At 34.3% G+C, this 18,852-nt stretch overlaps 1 protein-coding gene across 4 annotated transcripts in view; it reads right to left on the reverse strand.

Moving 5' to 3' along the window:
• Positions 1–18,852, reverse strand: part of RBM39 (RNA binding motif protein 39) — a 29,820-nt gene that overhangs the window by 3,988 nt on the left and 6,980 nt on the right. Inside the window, exons 4-14 of one of the 4 annotated variants that reach the window (XM_046678228.1) lie at positions 18,375–18,569; positions 15,777–15,842; positions 15,628–15,681; positions 13,171–13,288; positions 12,673–12,825; positions 10,710–10,847; positions 9,110–9,175; positions 6,523–6,727; positions 6,071–6,148; positions 2,578–2,610; positions 359–440 (exon numbers count right to left, since the gene is read on the reverse strand). In XM_046678228.1, coding sequence (XP_046534184.1) covers positions 359–440; positions 2,578–2,610; positions 6,071–6,148; positions 6,523–6,727; positions 9,110–9,175; positions 10,710–10,847; positions 12,673–12,825; positions 13,171–13,288; positions 15,628–15,681; positions 15,777–15,842; positions 18,375–18,569 — 1,188 coding nt within the window. Of the gene's footprint in view, positions 1–358; positions 441–2,577; positions 2,629–6,070; positions 6,149–6,522; positions 6,728–9,109; positions 9,176–10,709; positions 10,848–12,672; positions 12,826–13,170; positions 13,289–15,627; positions 15,682–15,776; positions 15,843–18,374; positions 18,570–18,852 lie in introns of all 4 variants that reach the window. The other 3 variants (XM_046678227.1, XM_046678231.1, XM_046678229.1) reach the window with 3 other exon arrangements.

Consider the following 18,852-nt stretch of genomic DNA (forward strand, 5'->3'; position numbering starts at 1 on the left):
CAATAATGAATAGAAGAAAAATTTAGAAGATGCTGTTCTGCTATTACACTGAAATAAAATTTCAAAGCTAAGAACTGGTAAAAAAGTAAACTGCTGACAAAAATAAATACAACTCAAACTTCATAAAAAATATTTATATATAAATGGAAAACATGAAATCTGCCTAACTTTCAATTCAATTCCAATCTTACATCCAAAGGAAATAATTAGCAATGTGCATAACAATACTACAAGAATCAAAACTGTTGCACTGTCAATTATCAAATATACTGAAACAGCCTAAATATTAACTTAGAAAACTTAATATTACACCTTTCACAGTATACCCTTTTGAACTGGACCAAAGTATATTACTTACGTTTGAGGGTTAAACATGTTAGAGAGTTGGAAACACTGTGTTGCAAGAGGTTGAACAGAGGCAGCTGCAGCTAAAGCTGAAGCTAAAAAAAAAAAAAAAAAAAGAGAGAGAGAAATTAGTTTCATAGAAAATGCATCAGAATATCCCTGATGAATAAGACAAACCCCAAACCACTAAATCCCAAGTATAAAACTAGGGGAGTCAGGCACTTCATTAACTTACCTTATTTAATAATGCTATCAAAGTATTTAATAGTACTCTATTTTAGTTGCCAGAAAACTGAGGCAACCTAATATTTGAAATGGCCAATCTTGAGTAAGTTGGGAGTTTTATTTTTAGAAGGAAAACTAAACTCTACATGTAAACAAAATTCATTCCATTAAACAAATATCAATACAATCAATCCAGAAAGGCAAAGGATCAAATGGAAGATTAATTTTGAAGAGCTGCTGGAGTTTATACCCTGAGAAGCAGGGGATGATGAAAATGATCTTTAAGACACCAAATAAATCTATATACCCTTATATTTATTAGGTTTCTGCCCATAAATTTAGTTACATATTTTCTTTTAAATGTATGAACATAAAGATTGTTTTAAAAATAAGATGCATAAAATCATCCAAGCATTTAAGATTTAATATCCTAGAAATATAAATCCTATTAAAAAATCAAATTGCTATTTTTAAAATGTATTTTAGCACAAAAAAAATAGCATTTATTATAGATTATAGAATATTCACTGGTAAAAATAAGAAACTACTGGACACTGTAATATTTAGAAGCAACATTTAAAGCCCATATTGGTTTTAATCTTGAAGTGAGAGCATTTTCCAGGACAGCTGCTCCACTGCTTTCATGTCATTTACAAAACATTACCAGTAGCTGTTACAGAACTCACCGTAATCATAATATTTGACCAAATTTCATCCCAATACATAACAACAACAAACAAAGCTAAGGATAAAACAGTGCATTAGAAATTATAGTAATTAAAATGAACGATCACCTGAGGAAGTATCAGAAATATTCCAGTAAGCAAAAATTAGGGCTGTGCATGAAATACATCGTAAAAAAATGACTGTTTCTAATAGAATTACAAGTGCTTTTTGCTTCTTTATATTTTACTTCAATAAACAAGTATTTTTCCTTAATAAGGCTTTGTATTAAAATAAGAAGGCTAAACTAACATCTCAAATTCTACTGGGGAAAGTTAAAGATGAAAGCATGCTCGTATTACAATTAATAAAAATGAAGCCCACTGTGTACCTTATCATATCGTAAACAAATGGAAGTATGCTTGGAAAATACACTGAAAGGTCATTACAAAACAACTGAGCATGACTTTTTCCAATTTCTCAAATTAACTATGATAATATAAATTACCACGCATACCGAAAAATATTTAGAAAATGTATGATATAAACATTCTGGTTCAAACCTAGGTAAATGCAGAACACAATGAACTCAGCATAGAAATACAGCTAACAGGAGAATCTACTAGCTCTACTTTTTAAAATCTGTTAGGAAAAAAAGAATTGAGTAAAATTGTCCCAACTGTTGGAAAAGTTAAAATGTTTAATTCCCGACTATCAAGGAACATGGTAGACCTTTCTCACACAGAATCATTTCCCTAAATGACCAAGTATATCCTATAAAAGATGAATACCAAATTTGACAATAGTAAAATGATCTAGCAAATGGCAGAGATTTACTTGAAAATTAAGAACAGCCTACTTTATAAATCATTTCAATCTCTGAAATCTGAGTGCAATTTATTTCTGGATAATCTTCTCAAGGCTTGGTACTGGTTTATACAAATCAGTGGAGGTACAGTCAGTTTTCCTAACTTTCCTATTAAATTCAGACTCTATGTTCTAAAGGATTTGTCTACTAAACTAACAAATTTCATTTTCTGACTTCTATATAAAACTTATGAACAATCAGAAGACAAAGATAAGCATACAAGGCTGAAAATAATTTTGAGCAAGCTAAAGCAAAAAAGCACGAACATTTTTGTTTTCTTTATCCATGTAATTCTAATGATTTAGATTAGGCCTCTGAAACATACATTACCACATAGCTTACTGTGTATACACCACTATGTCATTCTGTGAAAATTGGGTTCAAAATACAAACTATAATATGATACACTAAATATAAACAACTATGTTTTACTACATTTACATCTATTTCAAAGACAAATAAAAAGCTCAACTCACCTTCAGTCTGTTGGGAAAGTCTTGTTTGCAAATCTATAACAAAAGAGAATTCTACAGCTCAGTGCAGGAACAATGAAGAGCCTCAACTAACAGGGTAAATGTCAGGAAAGCATTAATAAAAGAGGACTACAGTAGCAGGGTTTATCAAAATGAACTTCTAGTAAAACCTGGCAGCCAAACCTCCTTCCCCATTCCTCATTGACAAGGCTTTGGGGCCTTTTTCTTTCCTCCTATTCTAGGAAACTTACTCATGCCTCTATGCCTCTCTCTTCCTATTCCTAGTACTCTTCCATATCTCAAATTCATTCCACTATACTACTCTTGACATGGGAATAATGGGAAATGGGGAAAGGGAAGCACACCGGTCAGAAAATGCATGAAAACCCTGATCTTGAGAATTCAATTCCAAGTACTTGGGATATTCAACTATTTACTGTTCTATCAGTAGCAGTAAGCATTTTAAACTTTAAAAGTTTATAGTAAAATGTAAACACTGCAACACTACATGTCAAACAGCTGTAAACACTTTAAATAATCCGCCAATTAAGTAGTAGGACTATCACCAGTGGGAAAGACACCATTCTAGCTATTAAAAGTATACATTATTTAAGTGCTTTTAAGATTTAAATCATCAGGTCCAGCCCAGAAGGTTGAGTTTTATGAGGGTCTGGTTTCCTGGCCTAGTCTGGAAATTTAATGAGGCAGGAATGAAATTTAATCAGGTTTAATATAATCTATGAAGTACAAGAAAAATTTAAGCATCTAGTCAATGTTAAAAATAAACAGAATGGGGATTCAGAATTAAAAAATAAACAGAATGGGGATTTTCACCAATCTGTTTTCTGATACTATCATCATTAACATTTCTACATTGGAAGACAAGAGAAAGCTGCTAGCAAGTGAAAACAGCAGCAAGTCTGAATGGTAAAGAAGATGCCATAGTGTTGTAAAGCTATCTTGAAATTACAGAAACATACTACATGGAAATTATTTAGATTTAGTAACATCATTTTCAGTAACGTGTGATTCAAATGCAAGACTTCATTATCATTTGGGTTTCCTGCTGAATACAGAATATGATCATAAAACATGGGCAAAAATGAAAAGGGATCTGCAGGCCAACTTATATCGGGATCTAAGAATACCTGGGTCCTATGTGATGAAAATTGGCATCTCAGGGAGTTGAAGAAATTTAACTGGTGTGTACTCAGGGAACTTGAAGATATGACCATAGGAATACTATCAATAAACTTTAAATTATAACACAATTGTCTTTATCCCCCTTAAAATGGTAAAAAATGTACAGACACCAGAAAGTCATACTATTTTAAGTATATATAAATCCCTATCCAACTTTCAAAAATTACTTTTCAGTCGTTTGTGACAAGTTAGGAAACAAAAGCATGGGTTTCATAAAGATAAGAACTCTAACCTATCTTAGGAACTGTTAAACTTACAGAATAAGACATGAAGATATAATGATGACCCACCCCTGCTTTCAAAAAACAACTTTAAAGGACTTAGAGGATAAGAGCCTCAAACACATTAACGCTCAGCAATTTATTTAATTTCAAAAAGGAATGTGTAAAGTTTTAACGATGTCCCAGTTACATAAATAATTATCTAAAAATTTAGTGTTGATTATTGTAAACTCAGAAGCAATCACAATTTATGGGAAGTGTAGGAAAACAGAATCAAACTTTAAAATGAGGTCTATAAACACTAAAAAGGGCAAATATAATCCACAGATAACTAAATGGCTATTTTCAGCAATCCATACAGACATTTAGAAATAGCTGATCACAATCAGTAAGCCTGTACACAGTGGCTGTCCAGGGATGTGTAATCATAATCATGCAAAATAGAAAAAATAATGGCTGAGGATAGTAGGGATGCCTAACATGGAAAAACCTTCAATTAGTTGAAGACAGTATTTATGAAGATCAAATCAACATTATTTGATATAGCATCCAGAATATAACATAAGATTGTTTAGAAATGACTCAAATGTCACTGCATCAAATCCCTGAAAGGAGGGAACAAATCTTGTTCACTAGCATCTAATGCAATACCTAGAATATGGTAAACAATCAAGCATTTTCAAAATTATGGAAATGATCTGAACAATAGGAAGTAATTCAAAGATACTGATTTCACATTAAACAATAACTTTCAAACCACTGACTAGGATGTATTTCTGGAAGTGATGGGTGTTTCCTTTAATATCTTCAATTACAGCAAGTGGCATTCTATGACTACTTGTTCACTGTAAAGAAATTAAATGTCTAATACTTGTTTAAAAAGTCAAAATAAAAAAAACAGTAATTCAGGGATACTTGGGGAGTCATCAAATGACCCAAATACAGAAATGCATTAAGGGTTATGAGTTTTCTTCTTATAAGGACATACTGGCATAATTTTGTCAGAAATTCTGCAGAATAACTACCTATCAGATTTCAAAATAAATCATACGATTTGGCAGGAAGGACAAGAATCTAAAGGCAGGTTTTCTAAAGGTACTCACAAACTTCTGGATATCCACTAAAAACGAAACAATGAAAATCCTCTCTCTCTAAAAATAAAGAATAATGTAAAAGTAGAAAGGGTCCTCTCCTCTCCTTTAATTAGATAATGAGCTTTCGATTTAAAAGGTAAGCATGAAGTAACCAATGGACCTTTCTATACATTCAGATGCAGTACCGTGATTTACATATTTTACATATTCTCAGAGTCTCATTTTATAGATAAGATCAAAGGACCAATTCATGATAGAAACTGCCATATTTTTCTTGGGGTAAGTATTTCTTGTCATCCGAAGTCCAAAATACAAATGGTTCTTCTTAGATGTTCTAAAAGCAAGTCTTCAACATTTCAAGGTTAAATACTATCCTAGCTCATAGATTAAGGTTAATATCAAGGTTTATAAAAGCAAATTTCAGATAACTAAATTAAGCCATAAGAGAGGAGAACAATGTGTTTCATAAAGTGAATCCTTTGGTACATAATTATAATAAACATTTCTCTCCTCTTTTCCTGCTCTCTCAAGAAACTTCATTCTCTAACTCAACAACTCAAAAAAGTATGCATTACTTAGCAGTTTTCTCTTCACTCTTGATATTGCAATTATTTTATTAAAGGTTGATTTAAAGGCCTTGTTTTCCGAACTCGAACATTAAAAAGAAACATTTTTTTCTTTAAAGCAATATAAGCTTTTTGGTCTTTAATGACAGTGATGTATTTAAAAAGGTCTAACTTACAAATTTCAACTAAACCTTGGTGTGCAGGGTTCAAAAATACCCTGACAGCTTACTATGATTACTGGATAATTCTGTCCTATATCTCCACTTCCTTCTATGAAGTCTTGAAATGTATAGGCTAAAAGTACTTGATGAATTGAATTCTCAGTAAGTCCTTTTAAATGCAAAAATTTGGCAAATTTTCGAATTAGGTGGAAAAAACAACGATTTCAAATTAGAAAAGATTCAATTCCTACCTGCCACAGCACCAAATGCCAAAGAGCCACTCATCTGTAGAGCTTGCTGTGCTGCTGGGGGGATCTGCAAACCTGTACCTGTAAAAGAGTAAGTCTTAAAGTCCTTATTGTATTAAGAGCACAAAAACCTAGTTTTCTGTATGCATACTACCAAAGTCACTTCACTAAAACAAATTACAAGGAGGCCACAGAATAAGAGCTGCAACTGAATTTATTCTCGGGTAAGGAATCCTGTAACTTAAGCTGTGGTACTCAAAATGCACCACCATAAAGTAGATTCTATTAGAACTTTAAGGCAAGGAAGTTCATCTATAATTTTAAATTGCATGTGCTGCTCAAGGATAACATCAAATCCAACAAAGAAATAATCATTTCCAATTATTAGTCCACACAGTTACCTTTCTCATTACCATACCCACAATAAATCATTCACAACACTAGTAAAAACTTACCCTCTGCAAGTCTTGCCATTAACTGGAGACGACCAGTTGTTCCCAAGTCAATTCCAGTCCTTTCCAGTTCATCACTGTCTAGAAATGAGCTAGCACTGGAAGCATCAGTACGTTCAGTAACATGACCAACTTTCATTGGCCTTCCTGCTAACTCGAATCCATTAAGTTGTTCCAAAGCCTTCTTGGCACATTCTGAATCAGAAAACTATATAATTGAGAGACAGGGTAAAAAGTCCCAAATATTAGTTAACATGTATAACCAAGGTAAGGAAATGCTTACTTATTAAGTCTAGTTTATGCAACAGCTACAGCTAGGCGGATGGTAAGTTATAAATTTCAAGCTGCAAGTAATATAATCTACATGATTAGATCACAAGCTCATGCAAATAACAGTTGTTGAAGTCGTAGTTTAAATAACAAGATATTTATCAAGTAAGGACACCTATTTTGGGGAATGGAATCTTAGTTACAAAAGGTGAAAAGTAATTTTTCAATCAAACCCTTTTGAATGCTCTGAGATAAACTAAAAGGATGCTTTTTTCCCTCATAAAAGTGAACTACTCAGAAACACAAGGAGTTCACCCAGATGTTTTTTCTTTTTTTGAGGAAGATTAGCCCTGATGGGCTGCCAATCCTCTTCTTTTTGCTGAGGAAGGTTGGTCCTGAGCTAACATCTCTGCCCATCTTCCTCTATTTTATATGTGGGATGCTTGACACAGCACGGGTTGATAAGTGGTGCAAAGGTCCACACCCGGGATCCTAACTGGCTTAATCCCCGGGTGGCCGAAGCGGAATGTGCAAATTTAACTGCTGCACCACCATGCCAGCCTGAGATGTTATTTTTAACACACAACTTCAGGTCATGTTTTATTGCCAATAAAATCAGTAAAATTCTTAATTCTAGGATGCAGACACAATAAATCTCTAACTCACACACTCTGGTTTTAAGTTTAATGGAAGAAAGGAACATATTGCCATCAACTCCATAGCTAATCTTTCATCAGTACGTTTAAATGTTCAAAAATAAACCTTTTTCTGTTATTGAGATGGGAAAAATTACAAATAGTTATAAAATAGAAAACATTCAGACACACACACGGCACCATATAAACTTACATAATCTAACTTTGCATACAGATCACTAAATCAAAGAAAATATTTCATATTTAATTGATATTAAAAAATTTAAAAATGCTTTGCAAAACATGTCTTGTTTACATATATTTAGTAGTATTCTCATGAAAACGTGCCCACTGACCAAATACTCAAGCAGTAAACCCTATAATATAGAACACTAAATTCTTTAGGTACTAAGTAGGATGAAATACTCAAATTAACATTACATGTAAAATCCCCTGACCACATCACTTTTCTAGGGGGAAAAAGGGGGAATGACCCACACTAATGTTCTTAGAAACAAAATAAAATGTTGGTGAGTTAACAGTTTTAGAAATGACTTTTCTCCTTTCACAAGTACATACTAAAGTAGATAAAATCCCAATAACCAATGAAACAGATTCTCTACCACTATAGAAGAGTTTTAAATTTTACTGAAATTTGGATAGAAGACACACAGATTCCTGATGAAAATTGGGACCTATCTGTATTTTAAACTAAAAATATCCGTTTCCAACAACTTCCAAGGTCATAATATCATACTTTTGAAAAACTGCTATCATGTAGTTGGATTCCATCATGAAATAACACATTAAAGAATTTACTTTTAAAAGGGCACCTCTATTCACAATTACCCAGCCCTGTGGTCTAGTAGTTAAGATTCGACAATCTCACCACCGTGGCCCAGGTTGGTTTCCTGGTCATGGAACCACACCACCTGCCTGTTAGTTGTGACTGCCTGATGCTGTGATGCTGAAGCTAGGCTGCCAGTATTTCAAATACGGGCAGAGTCACCCACGGTGGACAGGTTTCAGCAAAACTTCCAGACTAGGAAGAAGGACGGGGCCAGGCACTTCTGGAAAGATTGGCCAAGAAAACTTTATGAATAGCAGCAGAGCATTCTCTGATATACCACCAAAAGGTGAGAGGATGGTGCAAAAAGACCAAGCAGGTTTCCACTCTGCTGTACTCAGGATCACTATGAATCACAATTGACTCAAGGGCACTAAAAACTACCATTCACAATTATTCCAGCTGCAATCTCATTCCCTAATCAGGGACTAGGCTTAGACGGTTAGCCAAACACTTTAATAAGGTAATCCTGGTGGTAGTTGTGAGGTATGTACATATAAAAAGGATTTTAAGTAAAAAAGAACTCCAAGAGACCTTCCTTCAACTGACAAAAGTGTGTCATAAAAGAGTCACAGACTGAAAAGGTCATAAAGGAATCACAGACTTCAATTATATGAAGAGTTGGCTACACAAACTGACCACATACAGGGAATTAGTAAACTCATTAAATAAACTTTCACAATTAAAGGACCCTTACTGCTAGTAAGAAATGATTACTAATCGGCAAACTAATTTAAACCATTTGAAAATATTAACCATGACTCCTTCCCCACACTATCAGTAACTAATGAAGTTTTACTAAGCTACTTAGATCACGTCAATCATGGAAACAGCTCACCGTAATAAATCCATATCCCTTGGATCGACCAGTTTCACTATCCATCATGAGCTGGATACTTTCAATCTGAAAACAAAAAGCACATTATGTAAGTGAAAAGAAGGGAGGAAAAATATTTTTATTCCTTGAAACAGGACTGAAAAATCACCTCTCCCCCTAAAAAAAAAATGACTGAAAATATAGCACAAGCCCCTCATGCCCAAAAACATGTTCTAAAGGCATGGAAAGTCCCAAATAAGAACTTACACACTGGGGGACAGGAAAAAGAATAGGAAAAATCTTAAATCTTTTGCCTCAAAATCAAACCACTCAGAATCAAAGTCCATTTCTTTGTGAAATACAATCAAGTTAGAAACAAAATCAACACCTTTTTGTTTCCTTTCCATTATCCTAAAAACACGAGACTAATTCTCAATAATACAACACATGATAGATGGCCCAAAATGTTGGAATAACTAAAAATATCAGACGTATGGGGCCGGCCGTGTGGCCAAGTGGTTAAGTTCGTTCGCTCCACTGCGGCGGCCCAGGGTTTTGCTAGTTCAGATGTTGGGCGCGGACATGGCACCGCTCGTCAGGCCACGTTGAGGCGGCATCCCACATCCCACGACTAGAAGGACCCGCAATTAAAATATATACAACTATGTACTAGGGGGTCTTTGGGGAGGAAAAGGAAAAATAAAATCTTTAAAAATATATATATTAGATGTGGTTACAGTTGCACAACTCTGTGAATATACTAAAAAGCAATGAATTGTTCACTTTAAAAGGATGAATTGTATGCTTTGTGAATTAAAACACTATATTCTAAATAAATCTGTCCATACGTAGAAAGCATGAAAAAGCACCCATATATTCTATTTCTTCATGTTCTGGTAGTTTCAGGAATGTATTCTTTTTTGTAATGACTGACTAACCCATACAATTATGATTTGTGCACCACTAGTATATTTTCAATAAATAATCTCAACAGCCTAACTTTTACCATTGTTGACACTTAAAACAGTTTACCAAACAGGTTGAATGGGCTAATCAAAGAAAATCAAAGGTATATCCAAGGGCAATGAAGTAGTAGTGAGAAAGATACAGCAGGACCCAAGATTGTTATTCACGGCCATACAATGAATCTTTTAAACCAGAGCCCAGCCTACTATTAATATTTATTTTAAAATGTCTAATCTGAAATGAGGACAAACTGGACAGAAACATGAACAATCTAATTCCTTAATTTAGTAAGGAAGCTTCTCTACCTACCCCTAAATTTTCAGTAAGAAAACGATCACACAAGAAAAAAATATATCTCTTGCTTCGAATGCACAGTACACTTTTATAATTCATGTTGATTTCTTTAAATGATTGATTCTAATAATTACTATGCATTTCACTCTAGCATGATAAACGTTAATACATTCTATCTTCAAATGATACCTTGTCTCAGGGGAACTATCTTTAAGTTATCACAAATACCTTATAGAACCACCCTCTCCCATCTTAATACTAATCTCACAGAAACATGACAAGCGAGATACACAGAAATTATTATACAATTATATTTGGTTCAATAATCTATTAAGGATCCACTGAAGAAACTGAGACTTACCCTTCCAAAGGGCTCAAAGATCCCCCGAAGCATATCTTCAGTTATGTTAAAGTGTAATGAGCCCACATAAAGCCTCATAGGTCCAGCACTTCCCTTTTGTAAATTGTTTGCCATTGCTGCAGCTCTGTTTTTTTCCGCCTACAAATTAGAGAAGACAAAATGCACATCACACAGCAGAAACCCAAATCATTTTAAACAGAGCAGTAAATCCCACTCACAGCACAGGCTTGCTTAGTGATAACTTATGTAAAGATTAGTGATGAAACTATGCTAAGTGTAACAAATCATGTAAGAGGACAAATACTCTGATTCCACTCAATGTGACCGTGATTAATGGCACTGAATCATACACTTAAAATGGTTAAAGTGTCAAGTTTCTAGATAAAAATATTTTACTTAATATGATATATATTTTTACAATAAAAAAGGTTAAAAGGTTTTAACAGCACGTGCAAAAGTTATATATAAAGCAATCATACCCTGCATTTATCCATAAAATGAATCAATCATAAAACTATTTTATGCCATCAGAAGAGGCATCCTGATATCAGACGTGCTAAATGTGGAAAATAAGATTGTTTCTAGGACTATTAAATAAATTAATTACTCATTAAAATTAAAGTACTTTTTTTTTTTTTTGAGGAAGATTAGCCCTGAGCTAACTACTGCCAATCCTCTTCTTTTTGCTGAGGAAGCGTGGCCCTGAGCTAACATCCATGCACATCTTCCTCTACTTTATATGTGGGACGCCTACCACAGCATGGCTTGCCAAGTGGTGCCATGTCCACAAGCGGGATCCAAACCGGCGAACCCCCGTCCACAAAAGTGGAACGTGTGAACTTAACCGCTGCACCACCAGGCCGGCCCCTGAAGTACTCTTAATTTGATACTTCTCAGCCCTTTGTCACGCCAATCCACACACTACTAGGTTGGTCCTCCTCCATCATACAAAGTGAATTAAACCATGATTCCTCACTTTTCCTAACAACTATTTTCCTCTTATTTACATAGAATCAAGTGATAAACATCTAATATTAAGTATCCCCAAACATCAAATAGGACCTATTACTGCCTTTTAGAGATGACAGAAGCTGGTAAGTAATTTGACCACGGTTACATACAGCTTGTTAGCAATGAAACTGGAATTTCAAGTCAGATCTGATTACAAACCTTGGGCACACCTTTATAAAATTATGTAAGTTTGATCAAGTAACCAGATTATTTAGCAGTTATGGACTACTTGTTTTAGTGGTTTGAAAAGCATGAAATACATGACCATTGTATTTGTACTGCTCAAAAATATTCTTTAAATCTTATATTCTCCATTTAAAAAAACCAAGTTATCAAGTAGTAATAGAAATCACTAACTTGTTTCTTAGTACAAATAAGTAATGATGAGGAATCCTAAGACTTTCATATTATGTACTGAAAAGGAGGACACATCCCAGTTTTTCCACATCGAAGTATCAGCAAAGAGGAACTAAATCATTATTTGGATTATCTTACAAGATATTCTCAAAATTAGTTTGAAAGATCTCCTTTTCAAGAAATACTAGAACTGATAGCTGTTCAAATTATTCTTAACACTATATAAAATCTTATACAAGTGTTTTTATAAAACAGTGAAAATATTAAATATATTAAAATGTCATAACCCCTCCATCTGAAAGACAGCAAGGGAAAAACATGTTCTTAGATGCTGCCATCCCCAATTAATAAATCACAAATCAATAAAATTCTAGACCAAGTTCTCAAGTCTTTTTCATGTAATAGCTATTTACAACTTATATTAAGAGAGAACAGGATGCCACTGAGGATACACTATTATCAAAGGAATGAAGGCAAAGTTAAAAAAACAATGCTATCCTGAGAACATGTGTCTCAAGGTATAAGTGGTGATTATGTACGGCACAAGATTTCCAGCACTACCAATTATCAAATTTGCAACCAAGAAAAAAATTACCTGTGATGCCTGTACTATAATTGGCACTCCTAAAACACGTTGGCCAGTTAATCCTATTGCTAGAGGCACTGAGCTAACATCAACAAACTCCACGTATGCAATTCCTTTGGAACGTCTTGAATTTCTATCAGAAATCATCCTCACATCTCGAACCTAAAAGGAAAACACACATTTAACACAAGGTTGGTTGTGCAACCATCCACTGTAAGCCACTGTAGATGTAATGAGAAAAGAGGCACATCAGTGATGCAGCAAAGCCATTAAAAAATTTGTAGGCCCACTTCTATCATCTTTTGATGGAGGCATAGCAACATCAATTCCAACACTACTAACTTCCAAATGAGGCAAAACATAAAGGTTACCAAAAATAAATCTCGAAACTGAATTCTACTAAAAGTAAAGATGTGGTGCTTAGCTGCTTTCTCATTTTATCATAATGACAATTAAGCTTGTTTATAATTTTTACTTAGTTGAGCTCTATAAATAGGCTAAGATTACCTTTCCTACTGTAGAGAAAAACTCTTCCAAATCCCTTGGCCGAATTCTTGCAGCCAGCTGCATGCAGAAAACCGTCCTTGCATCTCTTTCCTCAGGAGTTAGATTATCAATAGGTTCCCTAACAAGAGTAAAGAACATAAATTTAATTTTATAACTTATTCTTTTACAACAACTTTTTAAAGTACACTTTCAGTAAACAATCAATTAACCAAAACTGATTTGTCACTATTTCTAGGCACATTTTCACTAAGATTTATACAAATTGTCCATAAATAACTCAATGTGACTTAATTCCTTCAAGAGGATGATAGTTTCCTAATGCTTCTTCTGATAATATCTTACACAGTATCAGAACAAAAGTTCACTGGCCTCGCAAACCTACAAATGGTAATTTCTCCAGAACAACAAAAGGCTAATCAGAACCCTGAGAGTTAAACGATAGGCAAAGGAAATAAGCCCTGACTAGTCACCAACGTTGGACTGGTCCAAAATTAGTAGAAAGAATTATTTCTCAGAATAAAACCATCAAGTGAAATTAAATTTGATGACCACAGATGATAAACTTGAAAGTAAAATCCAAAATGATGAAAACTGTTTGATTCTAAGAATTTTATTTTATAAACTAAGATAAATATATTCAACAGTGAGCTGAGTGTTTATTAGAATTAGATCAGTCTTAGCAAGGCTCTACAAACTTAATATCCAAAGAAATGTTTGTGGTTTTTTTTAAAATTGGCACCGAGCTAAGGACTGTTGCCAATCTTTTCTTTTTTTTCCTGCTTTTTCTCCCCAAATACCCACAGTACACAGGTATATATTTCAGTTGTGGGACCTTCTAGTTGTGGCATGTGGGATGCCACCTCAACATGACCTAATGAGCGGTGCCATGTCCCTGGCCAGGATCCAAACTGGTAACACCATGAGCTACCGAAGCAGAGCGCATGAACTTAACCAACTTGGCCACAGGGACGGCCCCCAAAGAAATGTTTCTTGATGGTTAAAGAATACTGAGACAATAACTATAAGCAAATCAAAAGTGGAAAGCAGGAAGTAATCTAGACAAATATCAATAGTGGGATTCAATCTATTCATTTTTACAAATGGCCTTAAAGAGGGAGTATACTTCTAAATTTACAGAGGAAACTAAAGTGAGGAAATAAGGGCGAAAAGTAAAAGAGCACAATACATGAAATTTAATTTCACAGAAAAATAAAAGTGTCTGTTATCATTATCTACTACAAAACATCATTAAGGTTAAGGTTCTAAGTGAATCTTTTTTTTCTTTTTTTGAGGAAGATTAGCCCTGAGCTAACTGCTGCCAATCCTCCTCTTTTTGCTGAAAAAGACTGGCCCTGAGCTAACATCCGTGCCCATCTTCCTCCACCTTATATGTGGGACGCCTGCCACAGCATGGCTTGCCAAGCAGTGCCATGTCCACACCTGGGATCCGAACCGGTGAACCCTGGGCTACCAAAGCGGAACGTGTGCACTTAACCACTGAGCCACCAGGCCGGCCCCTTAGTGAATCCTTAAAGATGTAAGCATAAACATGCTCTTATCCACATTCTGTACACTTTTAGGAAGTACTTTTCAAATACTCCACCCACAAAATTCTGGCACATCCCCTTGGGAAATTAATACGTAATTTTAAACATGCTACTGTAAAACACAAGTACAAAGCTGGACTAGATCCAGAGAATGAGAACTAAAAGAGAATTTTCTTATGAAAGAAAACTAAATATTAAAGAGCAAAAACCTCAATATCTGCTGCAAATAGAGCTTTTAAAATAATTAAGGTTTTCACCAAATCCTAGAATAATTAGAATATACCAAATAACAAGACAGACTCAAACTTAAAAGGCACCCTTTTAAGGGAAGCTAGAATATCAGTAAAGGACAGTGCTACCATACAACAAAACATTCCTTGAAGCAAAATGGTAGATTGGATGGATAAGTCTTATATTTACTTAAGAGGAAAATAACTCATAGAAACATTCAAGAATGTAGGATTACTACTTAAACATAAGTCAATTTGGTTTAGACTTTGAAAATTGAAAACGTTCTCAGTAAAGAGAGAGAAATGACTGTTACAACTACTTTCCCACATGAGGCTATTTCAGTAACTCTAATTTATTAATTCCAAAGGTGAGTCAAGTGTATTTAAAGTTTCCTATAGCTATCACTAAAAATTTTCCTTAATGTAAAAGGTAAGATCACATGTATTATCGACACACTAAAATGGTAATTACTGCTCCATTCTTAAAAGCTGTACGAAATTACAATGAAAGTTACTGAAAACTTAGAAATTCACACTGATTTAACAGTACTAGTACTGCAAAAGAAAGATTTAATATGCTTGAAATTACTAAATGTCATTAAATTTAGCAGTAAGCATAAACTGCAGCAGCTTTATAAAAGTTAGCAGCTCTAAAGAAAAGAAATAGGCACAACAGCTACCTCACAGGGCTCTTGTCTTTTCTGAATGGACTTTTGCTTCGGGATCGTCGTCTGCTGCAAAGTTAAAAAGTTTCACAAGTTACCCACCAAGTACACCACATTAGTTCCTTGAAAAACAATTTAAACAATTCAGAAGTATGTTTAAAAACCTTAATTTGATGCTATGAGGCAACCCAATCTTTCCTCGGATGGCACTGTTAAATTTTGGTCCGGAGCTAAAAAGGAAACACAAAATTACACTAGTTACAGGTTTAGGGTCTTGCTAAGATCGCGTTCATGCGCTCTCCAGCAAGTTTAACATTGTTTAGGCTGCTTCTTTTCCACCTCAATTATGAAGAGGAAATAAAGAGACTTTTTCTCTTAACTCTATCCCAGGCAAACTGTTCTTATGGTTATCCATCCTGGACCACTGTGAGGTGCCAAGACCAAAGGTTACAGCCTCAAAATATATAAGATTCTGAAAACGCTCCCTTTCATTTTCAGTCTATAGTTTTCTTTTTTTAATTACACATTTATAAATACATTCCTGAGGTTTAAAAAAAAAGTGAAAATAAATCATCCTTAACTTTCCTCATACCAAGAGTTAACTACAGTTAACCATTTGGTGTGCGTCTTTGCAGATCCTCTCTCAGGAAAATATGTTTTTATACATCCGTACATGTACAATGGTCATACATACGTTTCCTTGTTTGAAGGACTTTTTTTAAAAAATAAGAGGACTAATTCTTTAAATAATCCTGAAACTCCCAACTTTCCCATTTAACAGTAAGTCACAGAGACTGCATAAAAGCACACATAGCTCCTTGTACTTCAGCTCCTTGTGGCAAAATATTCCACAATAAAGGTGTGAAGGAAGTTCACCAACTCTTCAGAAAAAATTTCTTTTAAGGACTTGACATATTAAAAGAGTGTTTTCAAAAAAATCACAAAGGTAATTGTTCAAAAATATAGTTTTACTCTGTAATAGAAAAACTCCTAAAATGGCCCAGTAGTTTGGGGGCCTTTTATTTTGAAAGACCAAACTAACTTACAGGAACAGGTCAGATGTCCCTTAGTGCTCATCCTGCTATCCCTTTCCAGATCGATAGCAAAATAAAATTTACATCTAATAAGTCTGTGATTCACATTTAGAATCGTTTTCATGGACTTTACATGTACCTACAGCATCCAAGCTGTCCCAAACAAAATTATCTTATATTAAATGGGTCCTTTGAAATGACTAATAGTGATAAAGTTATACATTTGCTGGATAAATTAAAGTTCAAGTAAGAATCCATAAGCTATTTTCTTTGCCCTTTAATTAGAAGTCTCAGTTCTTGCCTCCATAGTTAAAAAAATCACCTGAAACCAAATGTAAGAACTAAGTCATTTTTAAGTCAGACAAGGATCACAGGCTGACTTCAAGTATTTGTCACTCAACAGAGCTAATAATATTCAGAATTTATTAAGGTAACCTTTCCCATGCTATTTAGTTCATTCTAGTAAAAAGAACGCAGTAAATTTTGATAAACTGGACAAAAAGCAAAATACTTTGTAATAGAGCATTCAGAATTAAAATAACATTGTGGTCCCTTTTATGCCCTTTTTAGTTTATGAAATAAGCAGTTACGAGGAACTTAGAAAACAAGGAGTTCAATCCTTTTTAACTTTAAAGAGCCAGAATCAGAACTCAAAGTGTTACTAACTTTAATGGCTGCAAATAAGACCAAAACATTTCACGAACAGCAGTTAAGTACTGTGGGTACATTATTCACACTCTCTTCTCATTCAATGCTCATTAATAGCTTATCTGTCAGTTGTTAACCTCCTTTAAAAGATCAGAAAACTAAAGCTTAGAGTGTTAACTTGCCCAAGCAAAAGAGCCAAGGCTCCAATTCAGGTCTGTCTTATGTTTGAATTCCATCTTCAACCATTCAAGTTTTAAAGTTAGAATTGTTAATTTCAATATATCCCACAGTTTACAACAGTATGTCTATTAAGAGGGAAGAACGTCATAAAGTACTAAGGATTGCTAGATTCAATCCTTGCTTTAGGGGCTGTACGTAGGCTCTTTCCAAAGTTATTAAGATAGCTAAGTGTTTTTAGTGATTATAATCAAACTTGTTTTCAACTTGTTTAAATAACCACATCCAAATTTCCACAGTGACTTAACCATTAAAGCACTTTTAGTGCTTTTTTACTATTATTAAAGAACCTTAATACAAACGATGTGTGATGAGCCCCCAAAATGCTCGTTAAGGAGCATACACCAAATTCACAAAGGGTCTGTCACTTCAGCTGAAAACAGCCACACAGACGAGATTATTTAACTAATTACATATTTGACTAATTGTACATATGTGTAACTTGCATCCATCCGAGCTTTAAAATTTTAAATTTATGTTCGGAAAAGAATATTGTAATAGCTCACACACCTTTCAGCTTTCAAGTATTTGGCAGTACAACATCAAGTCTTTTTTTTTTTAAAGCACTCTAGCGCTTTAGTCAAGTTTGGATTGGCATACAGTTAAAATATCTTCAGATGGATTAAGAGAAAATTATCTGTATGCCTAGTAAAACACGTTACGTATTTGTCCACACACTGTATTTCCACTTTACTAGTCTCTTCAATGCCAATATCCTTATATAATACTTTTTAAGTATACTGAAAAATAAAATTTCACAATTCAAATCACTCAGGCTAAAAAACTATCTGGACACCCAGAGAATGACTCTCAAACCAAATCATCATAATTGTAGTTACATACTAAGGACTTCTGTAGCGGCCTCTGAATCTGCGATCTCGACTCCTTGAGCGGCTCCGTCTCCTTTCTTTGCTTCTACTTCGCTTCCTTTCACGACTTTTGCTCTTTTTCCTTTCTCTATCTCTACTTCGCTTCCGTTCCTTACTTTTGCTTCTTTTTCGTTCATGACTACGACTTCTGCTCTTGCTTTTTTTCCTCCTGAGAAGAAAAAAGAACACCATTATTTTGGGTTTAAGGTGCTGCCAAAATATACTTCCTTTTATGGTCAGAAATTCTTTTTTCTAAATTTATTTTGCTATATTTACTATCATATAACGCTATATAACAATACTTATGGGAAAATAACTCCTAGGTAAGGTAAACAACACCCCACCTTTGCCTTCTACTACTGAAAATCAGCAGTCAATGACAAAGAATCATTCAAGAGAGTAGGAGTACAATCTGAGTCAGCTACAGCTTTAACAAGCAAAGGACTTTTTGG

The sequence above is a fragment of the Equus quagga genome, chromosome 12 (assembly GCF_021613505.1).
Source record: "Equus quagga isolate Etosha38 chromosome 12, UCLA_HA_Equagga_1.0, whole genome shotgun sequence".
NCBI classification, from domain to species: domain Eukaryota; kingdom Metazoa; phylum Chordata; class Mammalia; order Perissodactyla; family Equidae; genus Equus; species Equus quagga.